The sequence below is a fragment of the Oncorhynchus tshawytscha genome, linkage group LG08 (genome assembly GCF_018296145.1).
Source record: "Oncorhynchus tshawytscha isolate Ot180627B linkage group LG08, Otsh_v2.0, whole genome shotgun sequence".
NCBI lineage: Eukaryota > Metazoa > Chordata > Actinopteri > Salmoniformes > Salmonidae > Oncorhynchus > Oncorhynchus tshawytscha.
Genome location: NC_056436.1, coordinates 55,880,833 through 55,896,745, shown reverse-complemented (window position 1 = coordinate 55,896,745; position 15,913 = coordinate 55,880,833). Strand labels below are relative to the sequence as shown.

The window sequence follows — 15,913 nt, the reverse complement described above, 5'->3', positions numbered from 1 at the left end:
AGGAACATGCCATAAAAGCTCAGCATTGATAGCTGGTTTATTATCTTTGAACAGGTGGCCTTGGGTAGTCATAATGGTGGCTTTCATTTCTCGGACACACACTGTGGCCTCAATATGGAGACCATTTAGGAGTTGGGAACATCCTGATCTAGCAACTTTTTAAACAAAGGAATGAAGCTATTACTAAGTTTGGTGGTGACCTCTTGGCTGGAATGAAGTTTCTTAAAGGAAAATACCACTCAAACTCTTTTGGTATTTGTTTCATTAGTCCACTATTGATACAGTCCCAAAATGTTTTGCATGTCAACAATCAAGTTGATATAGAACATTAAAATACAGAAAGAATGATGCGTTTTGCACTTTCTATATTTTGAAAGTTCTATATCTTGAAAACTTCATTGCTGATATACGTATGACTCACTAAGTTTTTTATTTTTTTTAACCAGAATTCCATGAGTAAATATCAACTTGCTGTTGACCAAAGTATTCCAAGTTTTGCAAAGAAAAGCACCACTTGCTTGAAGTAAATCATCAACCAAAGTTTGTTCTCAGTTTCAGAAATGTACTCTATGGTGTATGCAAGAACCAGACTTGGACCCATTCACTGCTTATGAAACATCAATACCCTGAAGGCATTCAAACCAGCACAAATCACTCCCAAGGGTCAATGTAATGAGGATAATCAAGACAACATTTTTTTCTTTTCATTATTAATATATTTTCTGCATTAAAGTTAACATAGCTTTTTCTTTTGTGCCACCCTTTCATTTTTCAGTAAGTATTGATATTTTGTTATATTCAGACATGAGTACATTTAAGACTGTCTTTTGCAATAAATATCATAAAATAGAGCTTCACATAATAAATATTTTTACAAAAAAAAAAAAAAAGTTTTATCAGACATTTTCTTTAAAAATAATAGCCAGAATTTACTCTTATGGGTTTGAGCATACAGTTTACAAAATGAAAACAAAAAAAAAACAGGGAAAAATGCCACAGAATGTGTGTGAATGATGAGAAGGGGAGAGACAAACATATCCAACAGAATACTATGAGATGCATGTGCTTTCCATAATGCAACTCGAGCACAGAAACCCAGATAACCATGGTCTTAGTGTGGTAGCAACTGGGAATTCACACAATCCTTGTTAGCTATGAACACGTGGTAACAGCTACATATTGCCTGGCTAGATAGTCCTTCACAGATTTGGTAAGAGGCTGCTCTCACTTGAAGCTTAAAGCACCAGGGAAACTGCCTAGCTAACAGAATATTCTTAATGAGTAGCTGAAGAGAGACAGAAACAGTTCAGACAAAACACTGGTCTGTAACAACATGGCCCTGTCAGAAAAAAAAGGAAGGAAATATAAAAAAATAATTGAGTGGTTTTCATATTCCGTGCTTTACTCCTAGCAGGATTCCCCGTTGGAGAAAGGGAGGCAGATGGGAGGTGCTTCAAATGTTTGATTAACATCAATAGTGAATATTATTATCATCGTCAGAACCGCACAAGGATCGACTGCCCCTCTTCCTACACCCACACACGGGATCAGGAAGGCTTTTCGAGGGCCTGCGGGGACCAGCTCTCCATTTTGCAATAGACAGTGTTGGAGTTCTTGCAGCGGCAGCCGGGCCTGTTGACTTGGTCGTAGCAGCCCTGGCACGCCTTCAGGCACCCCTTGACGGGCGGGTAGCACAGCAAACAGGGGAACAGTACCGACAGTAATCCCATGCAGAGGAAGCGTGAGCAGCAGTGGGAGCGCGACAGCGAGCAGGGGTGGTCGGCGCACGAGTCTCCCTCGTCGTCATTGGAACAGTGGTAGAAGATGCCCTTGACCAGGCACATGCACGTGCCATGCTCCAGGGCGCTCTCCGCCGAGCACAGGCACTGGCCGTTGCAGGCCAGGCACGAGGGCAGGGTCCTTGGGGTTGTGCAGTCCCCGCACTTGCACTTCCCGCAGCGCTCGCAGATGAACTGGTGGCCAGACGCCATGTCCCCTTTCCCTGAGGGCTTGAGCGGTGCCTCCAGTGGCGGCGGCGGGTGAGAGCCATGTTGGGGGGCTAGCAGCGCCTTGGGCTGAGCCCGAACAGGCTGAGTCCTCTCGGCTCTGTGGTGGTGCTGGTGGAGGGCCACCATCCCCGGTCTAGAGGGAGGCGAGCGGGCCAGGAGTCCCTGCTCAGAGGATGCACTGCTATTGCTCCCGGAGCTGGCCGCGCTGCCTGTACTGGTGGAGCGATTAAGGCCCGGGGCCCTGGTGCTACACTGCTGGCCTCCGGCTACTACCACCACCCCACTGTGGTGGCCATGCCCTACCGGCCGGTGCTCATAGTTGTTGTTCACATTGACGAGGATCACCTCGTGAGTCCTCTCCTGCTGCTTGTCGGGCCTGGGTGCCATGCGGGGTGCAGGGGGCCTCCGGACCACCGACGGCCCCTCTGTGTACTCGTTGCTGGAGCGAATGGCCTTGATTTGGTCCAGGGAGAGGATGGCGGCATGATGGAGCTCCCGCTCGTAATCCGACCTCTGCCGGCCCTCCAGGGAAGGCTGCTGGATCACCACTAATGAACCGCCAGGGCCATGTTGACTTTGGAGCGCCATCTGGGGTGATCACCACTTCCGACATTCACCGTGGACTTGGCATGCATCAGAAAACCTGCAAGGGGGCGGCAAGGGAGACACAGAGAAGAGCCATCAGTAAAGACAAGGATGCCATTTGTAAATGTGATCTAGGATGGTGGAGGTTTTGAATACTGTTCCCATAACATTTTAGATTCAACTCATGATGGGAAAGGCTAAAGTGCTGACAAAGTAAAACATCAACAGATCCCTGGATGGTCTCTATATAGTTCAAATAGTTTTCAGCAATGATCATCTGTTATAATACGCCTCTATTGAGGCGATTATTATTGTATGCTTTTTTGTGGTTTAGGCTGTTTAGTGCTTTTAAAAATATCTATAATTTTTAACACTTCAGTAGGCCTACCTTCAACAATGTTAAGAGCATGCTCACTTAGCCCAACTATTTTATTTGATCAACATCCCCTTTACAATGGCACATTTTAATGCTCTGGGCGAAGCAAGCCGTGGAAAAGTATACTATTAACTCGTTTTGTAGCTTCCTCAATAAGCACACATCCAAACTTCAGTACAAATACTTCCCGGTCTAATTTACATATGTATGACTAGTTAACATTATAAAGCGCCACGGCGACGGAACGAGGCCACGATTCAAGAGGACAAAATGAGCCGCCTAACGTATTATTCTATTACTAAACGGAAGACGGTTTGAAGGAAATGTGAAGACAATAGGGTAAAAAAAATATATACTAGGGTCGCGACAAAATGCCACAACGTCAGTGTCGACTTTATGTTCATGTAATTTCAAGTAAATGTTTAAGTTATTGTGCTTCTCAAGAACTTCAAAAGCACATTTTTACAATCGAATTAAAACCCAATACCGTTACTCGTAGGCCTATTGGATACCAACAGCTTCTGGAATTAGCCGAGGTATCAGGCCTAGCTATAAACGCGTATCCGTCGAAACCGGAGTGCAAATTGGACTGATCGGTAAACACATATTGGCAAGGTGTAATCAGCATGACGCAAGCGAGTTAAAAAAAACGATACAATTTACAGACAGGAATTCTCTACGTGAAGACAGCTTGTTTATGTTCAGGGCTCTAATTTATTGACACTGCTTCATGAAAATCCACAGTAGCTCGCACGGAGCACAATAACTAGGTTTAGCCATTATTTGGATGGGTGGTATAATTATTATATATATTTATGTATATATATTTTTAAAGGGACATAAATACGCCGTTTTTAGCCATATCATACTTCAAACATGCCTATGCCATCGGGTTAAGTTGACCGAGCAACCGCCCATGTGATAGTATGAATCGAAATAAGGGGGGAAACCTTATGAATGAAAACAACTCGGCTATCGTGGGGGAGGGGTGCTTGCGCGTGAGATCCTCGACTCTGACAACCCTACTATGACCGTTTTGATTCCTTTCGAAAGTCGAATGACCGGTGTTAAATAGACACACCGAGTAGAGGGCACACGCGTGTGAAGAATGTTAAGCCAACTCTACAGATTCGAGCACCAGATGAGTGTTCCCAAGGACACCCATCGACAAAAAGCCTATTCCATGCAACTACAGTGGCAACAATGTTCCCAAAGCCGGAGTTCTGAACACTATGCGCATAGCCTACTTGCATCAGAGGGTTTGACGTATCCAGTCTACATTTAAGTAACAGAGAATCGATGACCAAACCCGACATTTCAAATGTGTTTCACGCATTGAGGGGGAGATACGCACCCATCTGCAACCATCCATAACGTCGATTCCATCAACCAATATGCCAAAACTCCATCCAAGTAAATTGTCCAAGCGTATTTTAATTAGCTCTTAACATTCGTAACGATTGCGTTATATCCCGATACGATGTTGTAGCTTATCTTCTTTCGTTATTCCTTCTTAAAATCTGGTGCATTTACACACTGTGTTCCAGAAATTGTAAATCCACGCTTCTTGATACACCCAATAAAGGTTGCGCACTTGAAGCCGATCTAGTCAGACAACCCAGTTTAGTCCTAGAGCGGAGTAACAATTGTAGGAATAATCTTCGTTAGGATTCTTAAAAAGCACACTTTAATTAATTTACAATATGAAAACAAATAATTATATATCCAATGGCTTCCGTCTTCGAATTCTAATGAGTCAATTTTTGTAAAATAAGGTTTTTGTTATGCGGAATGCTCAAAAGCAAGCGCTAATCGAGGACGTGCTCTCTTCAACACTGCATGCCTGTCTAACTCTGAATGAATGAGAACGTAGAGCTCAGTGTTTGCTCGACAAGCCAACTCCCATTGGCCATTCACTCCACTGAAAAAGGATACATCGCATCCGCTCTTAATTCATTGGGCAGATGTGGAAGGCCGGGCGATAGAGATGTGTGCAGCAGTTAAGGTGGAGCTGTTTGAAATAGCAGAGAAAGCTCATTTTGTTCTTGTGCTTACAAACTATGGAACAGTGACAACAGAAGTATCAATCTTTATAGCGTTGTTTTATTTAATTCCACGGCGTCTCACCATTCCAATTACGCATAGCATAGTTAGAAATCAAACTCAAGACAGAAAATCATTTAGAATGTATTTTTAAATTGTTTATTTATCCTTTATTTATCTAGGCAAGTCAGTTAAGAACAAATTATTATTTACAATGACGACCTACTGGAATAATGTTGGCCTAAGACCTAAATCCGTAATAAAATTGGGTATATAGAAAATTAAATGACAACTCCTTCATTACTCCGTTGTATTATAACTCCAGTGAATAGTGGGCCTAAACATAACTTCGGAGCCACCTTAAGAAAAAGGCACCCCGCAAGCGAGGGGAAAGATTCCCCCACCCGCCGCATCCCCCCCTCTGTTCTTGACTGTCTGGTTTGATTGGTGTCGCGGATGCGCTACATCCGGATCCATGAGAAAAGGAAGTTCAATACAAAGTCAATTTATCCTCTTCAAATGGACAAATCAATAGATGAATGACCTCAATACCATCTCGGGTCAGAAAATTCCACAATACTTCTACATTAATGGACTGATAAATGCATCTGTAGGCATATGTCTCTGATGTTTGGGCTGGATAGACTATGTTAAAAAAAAGTAGTTTGGAGCTTCATGCTTGATGATAAAGCAACTCCTGCTGGATTCGCAAACGACAGATGGGAACGTCTTCATTGTGGTCGGAAGTGCGGAAAGCGGTTGGACATTTTAGGATTACAGTAATTAACAGATTTTCCATGGATGCAATGATTAATATACCATCCGTGCTTCCTTTTCTCCCCCTGGATATATCCAATACGCAAATGCAAACCAAATGTAAAGCACATTATTAAAGTTGAATGCAAACGTTTTCCTTAAAATTTTCCACCCAGTGCAATAATCAAAGGGGCAGATCGAAATGTAATGGGGAGGGCTGGGGAGGGTCGTGTGTTAATAGGAAATTAACGAATTACCCTCCTGTCTGTTGTCTATATCTGTATAGCAGACGCAGTAGGCATCTGACATACAGTTGAAGTCAGAAGTTTACATACACCTTAGCCAAATACATTTAAACTCAGTTTTTCAAAATTCCTGACATTTAATCCTAGTAAAAATTCCCTGTTTTAGGTCAGTTAGGATCACCACTTCATTTTAAGAATGTGAAATGTCAGAATAATAGTAGAGAGAATTATTTATTTCAGCTTAAATTTCTTTCATCACATTCCCAGTGGGTCAGAAGTTTACATACACTCAATTAGTATTTGGTAACATTGCCTTTAAATTGTTTAACTTGGGTCAAACGTTTCGAGTAGCCTTCCACAAACTTCCCACAATAAGTTGGGTGAATTTTGGCCCATTGCTCCTGACAGAGCTGGTGTAACTGAGTCAGGTTTGTAGGCCTCCTTGCTTGCACATGCTTTTTCAGTTCTGCCCACAAACATTATATGGGATTGAGGTCAGGGCTTTGTGATGGCCACTCTAATACCTTGACTTTGTTGTCCTTAAGCCATTTTGCCACAACTTTGGACGTATGATTGGGGTCATTGTCCATTTGGAAGACCCATTTGACTCCAAGCTTTAACTTCCTGACTGATGTCTTGAGATGTTGCGTCAATATATCCACATCTTTTTCCGTCCTCATGATGCCATCTATTTTGTGAAGTGAAACCAGCCCCTCCTGCAGCAAAGCACCCCCACAACATGATGCTGCCACCCCCGTGCTTCACGGTTGGGATGGTGTTCTTCAGCTTGCAAGCCTCCCCCTTTTCCTCCAAACATAACGATGGTCATTATGGCCAAACAGTTATTTTTAGTTTCATCAGACCCGAGGAGATTTTTTCCAAAAAGTACGATCTTTGTCCCCACATGCAGTTGCAAACCGTAGTCTGGCTTTTTTATGGCGGTTTTTGAGCAGTGTCCTCTTCCTTGCTGAGCGGCCTTTCAGGTTATGTTGATATAGGACTCGTTTTACTGTGGATATAGATACTTTTGTACCTGTTTCCACCAGCATCTTAACAAGGTCCTTTGCTGTTGTTCTGGGATTGATTTGCACATTTCGCACCAAAGTAAGTTAATCTCTAGGAGACAGAACGCGTCTCCTTCCTGAGCGGTATGATGGCTGTGTGGTCCCATGATGTTTATACTTGCGCACTATTGTTTGTACAGATGAACGTGGTACCTTCAGGCATTTGGAAATTGCTCCCAGGGATGAACCAGACTCGTGGAGGTCTACAATTTCTTTCCCGAGGTCTTGGCTGATTTCTTTTGTTTTTCCCATGATGTCAAGCAAAGGGGCCCTGAGTTTGAAGGTAGGCCTTGAAATACATCCACAGGTACACCTCCAATTAACTCAAATGATGTCAATTAGCCTGTCAGAAGCTTCTAAAGCCATGACATAATTTTCTGGTATTTTCCAAGCTGTATAAAGGCAGTCAATTTAGTGTATGTAAACTTCTGACCCACAGGAATTGTGATACAGTGAATTCTAAGTGAAATAATCTGTAAAGAATTGTTGGAAAAATTACTTGTGTCATGCACAAAGTAGATGTCCTAACCGACTTGCCTAAACTATAGTTTGTTAACAAGAAATTTATGGAGTGGTTGAGAAACGAGTTTTCATGACTCAAACCTAAGTGTATGTAAACTTCCGACTTCAAATGTAAATAAATGCATGTCGGTGTTGTAGCATACCACCAGCATATCTCTATCTCTCTCGGGTTAGGCCTAAGCTTCTCTTCCTTTATATATATATTAAAATATTCATTTCATACAAAGGATACCTAAGCTTATAGGCCTTTGCATGCAATGCCGTGATGCATTTAGTGCTCAAATCTCTTGACAGTTGAACCATGAGGTGGACAATTATTAGCAAAGTAGCCTAACACCCCCCCCCAAAACAAAAAAAACAACAACAACATGTTGGCTATAAAGTTCTTCATATGCTACACATCGAAATATCCCTTGTTTATTGATGGCGCTGACTGTGCCAGATTGGATCTTAAATGCAGATGGATGTCCATTACATTTCTCAAAGGTCTGGTTGATTAAGCATCCCCAAGCATCTAAAGAATAAGCTACCAGCCAAACAAGCTTGTACGAATTGTACTTAAACTCCCCCCTCATACTCATCTAGAGGTTGATCATTTTTTAATCTCTATCTCTGTAATGTGTCTATATCTATGTAGTTGTATATGTATTTATGTAAAAAAGAATAAGGACCACAATGGAAATAATTCTGACTTTATTATGCAATCCCGGTCACTTAAAAAAAAAGTATTTGTGTTTATATATGTATTTTTTTTAAATGACGAATAATAACAATCAATCAATCCAAACTGTGCAGTGGACAATTGATGAATGGAAAGAGACATCTGTTACAAAACACCAAAATGTTCAATGACATTCGGACATTGTCAAGCCAAGCCTTCAATACTGGGTAAGCCTACAAGGTAGGGACGGATGTATGTTCTTTTTGTCGAGATTGACATAGTCTATTTATTGTTGTGTTGAAAACGCAAACCATGACATTGAAGTGCTCGTAGTCGGTATACTTTGTTTATTGTTTGTGTGTTGCATTGGCACAGAAACCTGTTGGTGAAAAATGTATTATTTTATATAATTGTAAATATGTTGAAAATCTAATTTCCCCCTAGTTGATCATTGTCTGCAGCCGGCTCTGATCGTAAAATAATGAAACAGGCAGCAGGGAGAGTGAGCTCATCTGTGGTGGTCGGCGAACCCTCAACCTTCTGGCCCGTAGCCCTGCATGGTATCAACTGTGAAACAAAAGCATGCTGAAGTGGCCCAGTCCATATCCAGGTTTATAAACACAGGATTGCTACATTTGTCATTTGCGGTCGTTAACATTATTGAGTTAATTCTATGAGGTGTGAGGGTGTTCAATTTACTTCACAGTACAAGGGGAGGGTCATGTGAAAATATTTGTAACTTTGTGGAGAGGGGGAGGGAGGGGCATGTTTTTTTGTGTTTTTTTTTGTGACACCTTGATTTAGACCAATAACTTTTGCTTTGAAAATTGCCCAAGGAAGAGCCTTTGAAAAATGTATAAATGTATAAATTTTTCTGCACGGTAATCTTTTTGCGTGTGTACCCATGCCTAATATATTCAATTTGTCTTATGAGGATAACATAATAAAAAGCATTAAAAAGCATATAGAGAAACAATTAATTTATTACATTGTAGCCTAATATTGCATTTCAGGGAGCACAGGTTTGTAAATAACAATTTTGTCGAGAATTTAGGTTATTTTTGGTGACCAAGAATAAATGAGCACATTACAAAGTAGCATAATGGTTCAATCACATGGGCTATCCTCGCCTATTGTTTCCCCCTAATCCAGTGTTTCCCAAACTCGGTCCCGGGGACCCCAGGGGTGCACATATTGGTTTTTGCCCTAGCACTACACAGCTGAATCAAATAATCAAAGCTTGATGATGAGTTGATTATTTGAATCAGCTGTATAGTGCTATGGAACAAAAAAATCTCAAATGTGCAACCCTCGGGGTCCCCGGGACCGAGTTTGCGAAACGCTGCCGCCTATTCACTGATGTAATGTCCATTTGGAAACCCTTGCGACTTCAGTGGATAACTGCATTTACAGTAACTACATGCAGTCGGTCCTGTAGGTCTACTGCTTATTCTAGCAAAGACTCCTCTCGCAGGTTTGGAATTTTTCCACGCCGACATCAGAAGAAGCGCAGGCCGCGTTGCTGTTGATAGTTGATATACGACTGGATGAGAGAGTCTGGAACTCGAGGCTTCACGGTGTTCAGGGCGCTTTCAAAGTGTCTCCCCATGATGAGCTGTGCTTTGATGTCCTCTTGCAGGGCCAGCAGGGCAGCCTCTCTGCATACTGCCGTTATCTGCGACAGGAAACAGATACAGGGCTGTCAGACGGCCAGATTACGACTATTTAAAATCATGCTAGCATCCACAGCCACTAGGCCAGTGTTTCCCACCGCCAGTCCTCGAGTAACCCCAACAGCACACATTTTTTGTTGTAGCCGGGACAAACATACCTCATTCAACTCATTTGGGGCTTAATGAGTAGCTGACAAGTTGATTCAGGTGTGCTTGTCCAGGGCTACACTAAAAATGAGTATTGTTGGGGATACTTGAGGACTGGAATTGGGAAACAGCACCCTAGGCTGTGGTGAACAGGTCAATAATGAATCTCGACAAAACGAGGTTGACCAAATCATGACCATTGGAATAAAAATTGAATTTAGGTTGTGATCTAATAGTTGAATTTACACATTTGTAACAGTTTGTATTAAGCCATGTGTAATATTACACAATAGCTACAAGCTTTTTATGCTTAGCCTACGGTTATTACAGGGTTACACACACACACACACACACACACACACACACACACACACACACACACACACACACACACACACACACACACACACACACACTGTAGAAAAAGTATCTGATATGCAGAACACACACATACCATAATTTTGTATTAATTCAGATTGCACATTTTATTGCAATAAATAACATTTGACTTAAGAGGGCAATTCATTCTGTTTAATTGAAAACATACATACATATTCCCAATCCTGAACCTCCCTCCCTTGCAGTCACAGCAGTTTACATTCTTTACGTTGCTCAGGGTTTGGGTCGTTCCGTGGAGCAAACTGACGGTGCGCATATCCTGCAAATCTCAACACAGTGCTATCAGTCACTGGAAAGACGGATTGGTTTCCGTTGGAGCAGGTCGTGCTGTAGGACAGAGCGCTAGTTCTGGAAGAGAGGGTGGCATGGGTGGGGAAGAAGGTGTCTGGCATTCATCAGCCATTTCTGGACTTTCGGAAACGACTCACTCCCACGGCGTGTACAGAATCTCCTCAAAAAGTCGCCGGGCCTTAGTCTTATCACCGTTAATTCAGTGAGAAATTATAAAACAGGTGTGGTAGGTGGGAGGGGGTCTGCTGACACCGCCACCTCCCTCCATGCCAGGGGAAACCACAGAGGGCTCAATGTGTTTTGGATAACAAGACCTATATATGGAAATCTCACTGGAGGCGAGTTAGTGCTAGGCTGGAACAAAAGCCTGTGTGCACATTGGCCCTACAGGACCGGATATGCCCGTCCCGATTCTAAATTTAGGCTTATACGGTGTCCTGGTTTCCTCCACAAACCATCTGGGTCCATATTCATAAAGCCCCTCAGTGTATGCGTGGTGATTTAGGGTCAGTTCTGCCTTTTAGATCATAATTCAGATGATTATAAGGATATGGGGGGACCTGATCCTAGATCAGCACTCCTACTATGAGGTGCTTTGTAAATCCGGACGGTCCGGAACAGCAGAACTGAAACCTTGAGGGCATAATTACACCTGCAAGGGCTGCGAATGTATTCAATCTATTTCAAGTGGAGGAAACTGAACCATTTGGAAGGTGACCTCACAAATTCCCTTGGCATATTTTCCCCATTCCAAGAAGGGGACAGCACAAATGGGTACCCTACAATTAAGGATTCAAAGAACTTAAAGAGGCAAAAAAAAAGTATTCAATAACCCCCTTATTGTAATGGGAAGGGCGAAGAGAAAATAAAAATAGTGGTTCCCCTTGAGCTCATCCATGGGGCAGAGGCTGGCAACAAGACGGCAGACTGTTGACATTGACAGACATTGCCGGGTAGAAGTCAGCGAAAGGTACAGATCTCCGTTCCTAATCTTAACCATTATGGAGAAAACCACAAAACATTTCTTAGATCAGAAAAACAACAATAGAGGAGGGTTGCAACAGCCAACAAGAATATTTATTTATTTATATTGTAGCTGAAGTGAATTCGTAGCAAAATAGCTCCATAGCTGCTTAAAGACATGCTCCAGAACTTTGGTGACTGCTAATAATTTTTTAAACCTCCCACTTTGGACTGAATGTGTCAATGTGTAGTTCATACATGCACTATGAGTATAATTACTGTCTTACCTCAATTAGCCAAGAAACCCCCCCCAAACATTTTGGGAAGATGTGCTGCACCATTTCCCCTGCATTTTCCCTCATGTGGGCCAGCCCCCTAGCAATTTGAGTTCTAGCCATTGAGCTTCAGCGCCTCACCATTTGAGTGACAGCTAGTAAGATGCATACACAGCAGAGCGAGAGAGAGAGACAGCAATGATGTTGTGCATATATCTGCGTAATTGTGACGTGGTAGGCAATTTTCGGGGCCCACTTTTGGCTCGTGAGCTCAACTTTCAGAACTACCTCAGAGCCGACTAGGTGAAAAATATGTTGATGTGCCCTTGAAGAAAACATTTAACCCTAATTGCTACTTTTAGTCGCTCTGGATAAGAGCGTCTGCTAATTTACTAAAATATAATGTTAAAAATGTGTGTGTCTGTTTAAGAGTGAGTACTGTAAGACTATTTCTACTTTGACAGATTAGTTGTGGTACCAGCTACCACCAGGATCACATATTCGCTCAGGTATGGTAATAACCCATCAGTATCCACTTCTCAGACAACTCACTAAAGATCTGTGTGTGCACTGTTTGCCTGTTTTTGCTAGTTCAACTTCTACTCAACATAGTTGACGGAGCGGTCTTCTGGTCAGGCTCCGTAGACGGGCACATCGCCCACAACTCCCGAGTATACTACGAGCCAATGTCGAAAAAATCAGAGCAAGGGTTGCCTTCCAGAGAGACATCAGAGATTGTAACATTCTCTGTTTCACGGAAATATGGCTCACTCAGGACACGTTATCAGAGTCATTATAGCCACTTGGTTTCTTCACGCATCGCGCCGACAGAAACAAACATCTCTCTGGTAAGAAGGGGGGGGTGTATGCCTTATGATTAACGAGACGTGGTGTGATTATAACAACATACAGGAACTCAAGTCCTTTTGTTCACCTGACCTAGAATTCCTTACCATCAAATACCGACCGCATTATCTACAAAGAGAATTATCTTTGATTATAATCACAGTCGTGTACACCCCCCCCAAGCAGACACCTCGAAAGCCCTGAAAAAACTTCATTGGACTCTATGTAAACTGAAAACCACAAATCGTGAGGCCGCATATACTGTAGCTGGGGATTTTAACAAGGCTAATCTGAAAACAAGGCTCCTGTCACGTTTGTCGTAAGGATGAGACCAAGGTGCAGCATGGTAGGCGTACATTATTACTTTTAATGAATGAACACCGAACAAAAACAAACAAACGAAACGTGAAGCTATACAACTAGTTCTGACAGGCAACTAAACATAGACAAGATCCCACGAAACACAAAGGGGAAATGGCTGCCTAAATATGATCCCTGTTGAAGCATGTTCCCACATGCTTCAAGAGGGCCACCATTGTTCCTGTTCCCAAGAAAGCTAAGGTAACTGAGCTAAATGACAATCGCTCCGTAGCACTCACTTCCGTCATCATAAAGTGCTTTGAGAGACTAGTCAAGGACCATATCACCTGCACCCTACCTGACACCCTAGACCCACTCCAATTTGCTTACCGCCCCAATAGGTCCACAGATATCGCAATCACACTGCACACTGCCCTAACCCATCTGGACAAGAGGAATACATATGTAAGAATGCTGATCATCGACTAAAGCTCAGTATTTAACACCATAGTACCCTCCAAACTCGTCATTAAGCTCGAGACCCTGGGTCTCGACCCCACCCTGTGCAACTGGGTCCTGGACTTTCTGACGGGCCTCCCCCAGGTGGTAAGGGTAGGAAACACCATCTCCACTGATCCTCAACACTGGGCAGTCTACAGTACCCTCTGTTCACCGATGACTGCGTGGCCATGCACGCCTCGAACTCAATCATCATGTTTGCAGACGACACTACAGTGGTAGGCTTGATTACCAACAATGACGAGACGGCCTACAGGGAGGAGGTGAGGGCCCTCAGAGTGTGGTGTCAGGAAAATAACCTCACATTCAACGTCAACAAAGCAAAGGAGATGATCGTGTACTTCAGGAAACAGCACCCCCCTATCCACATCGACGGGACAGTAGTGGAGAAGTTGGAAAGTTTTAAGTTCCTCTGCGTACACATCACGGACAAACTGAAATGGTCCACCCACACAGACAGTGTGGTGAAGAAGGCGCAACAGCTCCTCTTCAACCTCAGGAGGCTGAAGAAATTTGGCTTGTCACCAAATACGCTCACAAACTTTTACAGATGCACAATCGAGAGCATCCTGTCGGGCTGTATCACCGCCTGGTACGGCAACTGCTCCGCCCACAAATTCTGGCTCTCCAGAGGGTAGTGAGGTCTGCACAACGCATCACCGGGGGCAAACTACCTGCCCTCCAGGACACCTACAGCACCCGATGTCACAGGAAGGCCAAAAATATCATCAAGGACAACATCCACCCGAGCCACTGCCTGTTCACCCCGCTATCATCCAGAAGGCAAGGTCAGTACAGGTGCATCAAAGCTGGGACCAAGAGACTGAAAAACAGCTTCTATCTCAAGGCCATCAGACTGTTAAACAGCCACCACTAACATCGAGTGGCTGCTGTCAACATACTGACTCAAATCTCTAGCCACTTTAATAATTAAAAATTGGATGTAATAAATGTATCACTAGTCACTTTAAACAATGCCACTTTATATAATGTTTACATACCCTACATTTCTCATCTCATATGTATATACTGTACTCTATACCATCTAATGCATCTTGCCTATGCCGTTCGGCCATCGCTCATCCATATATTTATATGTACATATTCTTATTAATTCCTTTAAACTTGTGTGTATAAGTTAGTTGTTGTGAAATTGTTAGACTACTTGTTAGATATTACTGCATGGTCGGAACTATCAGCACAATCATTTCGCTACACTCGCATTAACATCTGCTAACCAGTGTATGTGACCAATACAATTTGATTTGACATATTTGATGGGGATAGGATGGTTTGGAGTCTTAAGACAGGAAGGGGAGTTTTCGAGATGAGTATGTACAAGGAAGTATGTCGGTTGTGTAAGACAGGGCTAGCTCACTTGGCTAAGGCAGGTGCTAGGCAGATGTCAGGAAGTGAGCGATTTCTTTGTTCAGGGCCAGCCAAACAACATGATTCAGACACTGTAAACAGCGTCCAGGACAAAATGTCATTGAGAGTTTCCCATCATTCAAATCATTTAGCTTGTTGTCAATGGTGATGTGAAACCATGAAAGTTTGCAACACAGGCCTCAATTAAGGAGGGAGGACATTGAAATAGAGAGGGGGAAGAGGGGGGTGCGAGCGACTTCAACAACATGATTGAAGGAAGTTTCTACATGCACAAACACATGGACCCAAAAACACAAACTCAATTGTCTTCAATTTCTTTCTTTTTTTACTTTGTTCCCGACATAGGGGACATGTTAAGGGCCTCGTCTCAATCCCATTACTCAACAACAAATCATTTGGCTATTTACGCCGGTCCCCCCCCCCCCACCCAGTTCGACAAACCAACAGAGCTGCTAACAAGTATATACTGTAGCAATAGCAGTACACACTGACATATTCATCTCTCTCATTTAGGAGGGGTCTCTATACGCTGCTGAACGCGGCAGTTTTTCAATTTGAAAAGCCACAAAGGCAAACAGGGTGAGCAAAAAGCAGTTTGTTTGTAAACGTGAAGAAATTCCAGGCCCCGAGCCAACACAACCCTTAAAGCTGGGCCCCCCCGCCTTCAGAGAGAGGGACAAAAAAAAGCTGCAAACGCACAGCAATGAAATGAAGGGGGCCGTGGCAGCCCAGGCTAAATTATGGATCGTTTTTAAAAATGTATTGCAATGCAGACTTTATTTTTCATTCCCTTCATAAATTATGTCAGCAATCACTTAAATATATGGAGGGACTAATCTGATGCATTGCA

The 15,913-nt window shown here is 43.0% G+C and overlaps 2 protein-coding genes across 3 annotated transcripts in view; both read right to left on the bottom strand.

Moving 5' to 3' along the window:
• Positions 1 to 707: 707 nt before the first annotated feature.
• On the bottom strand, positions 708 to 4,878 carry LOC112256296 (protein sprouty homolog 1). Its single transcript, XM_024429445.2, has 2 exons — positions 4,325 to 4,878; positions 708 to 2,652 (listed from the first exon to the last, which is right to left on the bottom strand). Exon 2 carries the CDS (start codon positions 2,595 to 2,597, stop codon positions 1,548 to 1,550), a length of 1,050 nt encoding a protein of 349 aa, XP_024285213.1. The 5' UTR covers positions 2,598 to 2,652; positions 4,325 to 4,878; the 3' UTR covers positions 708 to 1,547.
• A 3,400-nt stretch (positions 4,879 to 8,278) lies between these two features.
• Positions 8,279 to 15,913, bottom strand: part of spata5 (spermatogenesis associated 5) — a 130,342-nt gene continuing 122,707 nt past the window's right edge. For both annotated transcript variants that reach the window (XM_042325652.1, XM_024429447.2), the window contains exon 17: positions 8,279 to 9,936. In XM_042325652.1, coding sequence (XP_042181586.1) covers positions 9,760 to 9,936 — 177 coding nt within the window. In that variant the 3' untranslated portion in view covers positions 8,279 to 9,759. The remainder of the gene's footprint in view (positions 9,937 to 15,913) is intronic.